Consider the following 5,843-nt stretch of genomic DNA (forward strand, 5'->3'; position numbering starts at 1 on the left):
TGTCCCTCCCACATGCTGTCCCTCCCACCTGCTGTCCCTCCCCCCAGCCAGCACCTCCCACCTGCTGTCCCTCCCACCTGCTGTCCCTCCATGCTGCCGCTGCTCTCCATCCCGGGAGGGAGGCAGGCCCTCAGACACTCCACAGCCCAACACTGGCTCACCTTTGGGGGTGCTGTGGACAGGGCCCCGAGCTGAGTCCCATTTGTCCTCAGCTCCCACCCCATCATCCTCGCTGTCTGACGAGTGCGAGGATGCATAGGAGCTGCTTTGCTCATCCAGGGACAGCTCGCTATCGGAGTCTGAATCGTGGCCTACAGGGTGAACAGGAGGGACGCAGGCTCAGGCCAAGGGCAGAGGGGGGCCAGCTGGGCCCCGGGCACTGGGGAGCAATTGTTTCCCTTTTGGCCTTCTGACTGGGATGCAGCCGCAGACTCCTCTCTGAGGCTGTACGTCCAGTGACCGAGAGGCCCATGGGCCGGACAAGAGCCGACAAGAAGCTCCCCACCATGGCCCCCCGGGAGGGAGATGCCCAGATGGATGGGGGATCACCTTCCAGGGGACACATACCGTGGTGCTTCTTGGTGTTCCTGGGGACAAAGGATGAATCTGGCTCCCCATGGCCACCCCGTGCTGGCCCAGAGGACACGCTGAGTTTCTGGCCCCCTTCGTCCCTAGAGAGGGTAGGAGGGGGAGCTCAGCACCATCACTCAGGGGGTTGCATGACATGAACACCCAACATCACCGGGCACCGTTGGAATGTGCCAAGATGGCCCCACGGGGCTCTGGAAGGTTTGCTGCCACGAAAGACTCCCAGAGCACATGGGGAACCACACATCAGCTAGAACAGCAGGGCACACCGCTCGGGCCTCCCCAGCTGGCTTGACAGCCCGCATTCGCCCTGAGAGTCGGGCCTCCCCCTTCCCTGGGTACGAGCGAGGGCGCCCGGCTCCGGCCTGACCTGACGGTGCTGTCCAGCGAGGCAGTGGACTCGCCCAGGGCCGTGCGGAACATGTTGGGCTCCTCGCTGTACGTGTGGTTGCAGTTGAGGGAGCGCTGCGGGAGGGGGCATGGTTATCGCCAGAGCAGAGGCCCCTGGGGTGCACAGGACGCCTCTGTCCCCACAGCAAGCCCCGGTGCCAGCACCTGACTGAGCCCCTGCCCAGCACAGAGCCCAGGGGCCTCGTGGCGGCCGAGAGGAGAGCAGCCCCAGCCCCCGCAGTGGTCCGAGGACGGCTTCCTGCCCACAGCCACGGCTTCTGGTCAGGGGTCCTAGCCTGTCGCCGCCCTGTCCTCTGCGACCCTGAACAATGGGGCTGTGACGAGGACAGACCCCATCTGGTGAACGCTGCTCTCTTCCCAGGATATGAGGAATGGTATCAGGCCCGATGCCACTCTCCAAGGGGGGCTCTCTGATGCCTGGGTCCCAGAGACTGGGCGGCTGCGTCGAATGCTTGGTCTAGAAACCCACACGGCCCCCCCGGCCATGGGGGTCCCCCGGCACCGCCTACCGTCAGCAGGGTGGCCCTCGTGGTGGCCGAGTCATCCGGGTGCAGCTTCTTCCCGGAGAGCGCCCCCTTCAGGTGCTTCCGGACCTCCCTGTTGAGCACGCAGTGGAATAGGAGGACGAAGAGACCCTGGAGGGAAGGGCGGCCGGTCAGGGCAGGGACCGGCGGTCAGGAAAGCAGCCAGGGTCCTGTGGCCGCCGGACGGCACGCCCGCCTGCCTGAGAAGGCACAGAGCGGCGCCGCCGACACATGCCGCTGAGTGCCCGGGGCCCGCCTGGGTACCCCCTCCCCGGGGCCTCTGCTTGCCCAGGGGAGCGGGGGCAGGGCAGCCAGCACGCCAGGGGCCAGGAGGGCTCGTCCCCGGCCACAACCCTCGGGCCATCTGCGTCCCCAACGTGACACCACTGGCTGGGAAGACCCTCGGGGTGAACTGTAAGTGGCCAACACCGTCCCTGTGGACACGAGTGGGATGTACTCTGCCCCGCGGAGGGAGGATGAGCCCCGGCACCGGCTGAGCAAAGGACAGTGTCCTGGGGGTCCCTGGGAAGGCCCTGGACAGAGCTGTGCTTGGGACCCCAGGTTCCTTGTTGGGGGCAGGACCGCGTGCGGAGAGGCGTCACCGGAACCCCCAGCACGCCGCGGCCACACTGTGACAGCCACGCCGAGGCCCCGTCTGTCCTCGGACCCTGGGTCCAGGATCTCCCCCGGGCCTTTTGGACAGCAGGTAGCACAAGTGACCCAGGACCTCACCAAGGCCCGCCCCAGCGGAGGCCCACCGGGTCGCTGGGACAGCTGCCCACCTGCAAGCCGCTGAAGACCGCGAAGAGGTAGTGGAAGGCCAGCGAGTCGCTGTTCACGGCCAGCAGCCCCAGCAGCCAGGTGGCGCTGATGAGCCCCAGTAGGAGGAAGGCGGTCCGGAGCAAGGAGCTGGCGGAGGGGCGCAGGGGCGGGGGTGACTCTGGGCCCCCTCCCTCCCCTGCACCCGCCCCCGCCGTCCAGCCACTTATCGACCCCCCTCCCTTCCTGCCCAACACTTTTTTAAGCGCCTAGATAACTCTCCACTCCTGTGGCCACAACATCACCGTCACCACCAACCCAGAAAGTGCCAGCCCCCTGCGCCCCGACACCCTGCCTGACTCCACTCTGCTGCATCCAGGCAGCTCAGCACCTCCCTTCCCCCGGCTGTCATCGCCCCCTCCTCCTCTATATCTGTCTGTTAACAGGCCTTGGCGAGGAGGACAGAGCCCAAGCCTGCTCCCTTCAGCGACTCCACCACCGAATGCTGCAGAGCCTACACCCTACCATCTCTGGGGGTCCCGGCGTCCCTCTCCCTGCCCCAGGCCTCCCTGTGCCCAGCCCCCTCCCTCTCCTCCATGTGCCTCGGTGCTCTGGCCTCTCCCCACTGCGGCCTGCCGATGCGTCTGTGTGGCTGTCACCTCCCCAGTGGCCGAGCTGGGGGGTGGCCAAGGGCCTGGCCACGGGGTGACAGGCACTTTCAGGTGGCTCTGGTGGGCGTGCAAACCCACACTGGGGGTCCCACCCGCCCGTCAGCGTTGGCACCAACTTACACGACTCCTTTCCTTTCATAATAATGATGCTTTCTTTGGCAGGAGACCTTTGCAGACAGGACAAAAATGACTGTGTTGACCTGAAAAACATTTTTAAAAACCAAAGTCAGGTGGCCAGCTTGTCAGTATCGCCACAAAAGATCTGAAGACCAAACACTTCTGAGGGTCTTCGTCCGCGTCTCGAGGTGTGGCTGGAACGAGAAGGCCTCACACGCCCTGCCTGCCCGCAGGGACCCTCCTGAGGGCTGGACGCTGAGCTGCCTCATGGTGGATGAGGACGCAGACGTGGGACGATCCGCAGGTCCAAAGGCGAGGCCCCAGCACCATGAGATCAGCTCTTCCTGCCCAACAGGCCGCTCTGAGGAGCCAAGGATCCCGCCGGCCCCCAAAACCCCTCCCAGCCCACGCACCCAGCTTCACACATCCCCGAGAATCGTGGGCTCTGCAAAAACTCCTGGACTCACAATGATAACTGTTCCAATGGGCCCGGCGAAGCTCCAGATCAGGGTGTCTCGAAGGGACAGCCAGCAGAAGTCAGGGTTTCCATAGCCCTGGGGGTCCAGGCCCACCGCGAGTCCTGGACGACAGGGAGGGAAGTGAGGGCCACAACCCAGGAGAGGCCCCTCCTGAGGGCCAGCCTGGGCGGCGCGTGGCCACAGGTGACATTCCCAGGCCTGCGCACACACACGCTCCACATACGGACCTCACGTACCACGCACACACACCACACACATCACGGACAGACCACACGTACAGACCACGCATACCACATACAGACCACACACACACTACATACACACACACCACACACACAACATACAACCACACACAGAACACACACACCACAGACAGAACACACGCACACACGTGAACGTGCACACATACCCACCCACCCACACGCCGGGCAGACGCGGAGTTTTCGTCCGTTAGGTGCCACAGACAGAACCCCGAGCAGACCCGCAGCCAGCTCTCAAGGAGCCCACGCCACACCTCGCAGGAGATGCACCCCCCCAGCGGGCACTGAACGATCACGCTCATGTGCGCAGACGCAAGCGTAGGGCAGGGCCTCCTCTGCCGGGGGCCGGTCACGCTGGGTACCAAAGACAGAGGAGGCCAGAGAGCTCGTCCGTCCGGGCCCAGGGGCGCGGGCCAAGCTGACGTGGGCTTCTGTGGGGGCAGTGTCATGTGGACTCCCCAAGCGGTGGTTAGCTCCCGGCCCAAGCCACCCCCCCAGGGCTGCTCCTCCAGTCCTCACCCGTAATGATGGCCGGGATGCCCCAGCCCACGACGTAGTAGAACCTCATGGGCCCGGTGTCGATGTTGCGCACTTCGGTCAGCATTCGGTAGACGTGCAGGCCCTCCACGAAGGTCCAGGCAAAGGTACTCATGTAGATGTAGTGCAGGAGGATGGCGATCACCGTGCACAGGAACTGTGAGGACGGGGAGGGCAGGGAGCTCAGCTCAGTGCCGGGCCCGCGGGAACCCACACCTGCTGCACCGGAGGCCAAGGGCAGATGGGCACAGGGTGGGGAGGGAAGGGACCAATCAGACCACTTTGCAAACGCGAGGGTATGCGGGTCTGGGAAAGGAAATCGAGTTAGCTGGTTCTTTCTATGTGATTCACCCAGGAATAGCTGGACACTGAGCCACGGTGTCTCAGGCTCCCAAAGTGGAACAGAGGATGGGGAGTGAGGCACCTGGGGGCCTCGGGGACCCCCTCCCCAACCCCAGAGCAGTGCCTGGAGGGAATGCAGACACAGGGCAAGGGTAGGCAGAGCCTCTAATGTTTTCATTAGAAGCTGGAAACTTGCATTTTCATGACATGACTCCAAATTCTTACCTACAGGCATTTAAAGTTGAAAGAAATAGTATGGAGGCAGCCTGCTCAGGCTGCAGGCCCCAGGCTGTGGTGCTGGCCTCCACCCGCCACCCAGGACCCCTGTGTGGGTGTCTGCAGGGTCCAGCAGGTGTGGCCAGAGGAGGGGGAGGCCTCACGCTTCATGACCTTGCCATCAAATAAGTTCCTCCTGCCTGCACCAAGTTAACAGAGCCTCCTACTTCCCGCCAAAAACAGAACAGGGAGGAGAGTATTTGCTCTGTTCCCGTCCTCAGCAGGGCAGGGCTGCACCGTGTGGCCAAGTGCTCGGGAGAGGAAACCAACTTCCACAGGGCAGCGCAGGGCCAGCATCCCGCCCTCTCCAGGCCTTGGTGAGCCAGCCCTGGGTCCCTGAGAACGGGACGAAGGCAGTGTCAGGGAGGGGCTGCGGACATGGTGTGGTCACAGGGAGTCCAGCCTCTGCGGCCATGAATGGGAATCCAGTGTGAGGTGCTCCAGGCCAGACCTCGAGGAGCGCTGTGCCTTGGCCCAGAGCAGCCTCACGTGGGGCCTGCCGGCAGGGCCTGCGCTGGCCAGGGTTCTCCAGGCTGCCCAGATGGGGGATGTGAGCAGGCACCCCTGCAAGGTCCTAAAAGGCGGGGCAAGCTCTGAGGAGCAGGGAAGGAAGAGAGGCCTCAGGCCCTGCCCCTCCCGGCCCCACCCCACGCCTAACCACCCCCACATCCAGGCCCCGCCCCTGGCCACACCCACGTCCAGGCCCCATCCCTCCTGGCCACACCCATATCCAGCCCCCGCCCCCTGACCCCACCCCCTATTCCTGACCGCCCCCCCATACATACCCAGGCCCCTCCCCTCCGGGGATCACACCCCACTCCCGGCCACACTCACATCCAGGCTCCCTCCAGACCTCACCCCCACTCTTGACCACACCCA

At 64.4% G+C, this 5,843-nt stretch overlaps 1 protein-coding gene across 1 annotated transcript in view; it reads right to left on the reverse strand.

The window, feature by feature from the left end:
* The window catches only part of CELSR1 (cadherin EGF LAG seven-pass G-type receptor 1), a 133,964-nt gene that overhangs the window by 3,937 nt on the left and 124,184 nt on the right, over nucleotides 1-5,843 (reverse strand). Inside the window, exons 25-32 of the mRNA XM_081822660.1 lie at nucleotides 4,329-4,503; nucleotides 3,538-3,650; nucleotides 3,074-3,153; nucleotides 2,306-2,432; nucleotides 1,509-1,634; nucleotides 959-1,053; nucleotides 568-671; nucleotides 101-311 (exon numbers count right to left, since the gene is read on the reverse strand). Coding sequence (XP_081678786.1) covers nucleotides 101-311; nucleotides 568-671; nucleotides 959-1,053; nucleotides 1,509-1,634; nucleotides 2,306-2,432; nucleotides 3,074-3,153; nucleotides 3,538-3,650; nucleotides 4,329-4,503 — 1,031 coding nt within the window. The remainder of the gene's footprint in view (nucleotides 1-100; nucleotides 312-567; nucleotides 672-958; nucleotides 1,054-1,508; nucleotides 1,635-2,305; nucleotides 2,433-3,073; nucleotides 3,154-3,537; nucleotides 3,651-4,328; nucleotides 4,504-5,843) is intronic.

The sequence above is a fragment of the Leptonychotes weddellii genome, chromosome 5 (assembly GCF_054177405.1).
Source record: "Leptonychotes weddellii isolate Sample4059 chromosome 5, ASM5417740v2, whole genome shotgun sequence".
Lineage (NCBI taxonomy): Eukaryota > Metazoa > Chordata > Mammalia > Carnivora > Phocidae > Leptonychotes > Leptonychotes weddellii.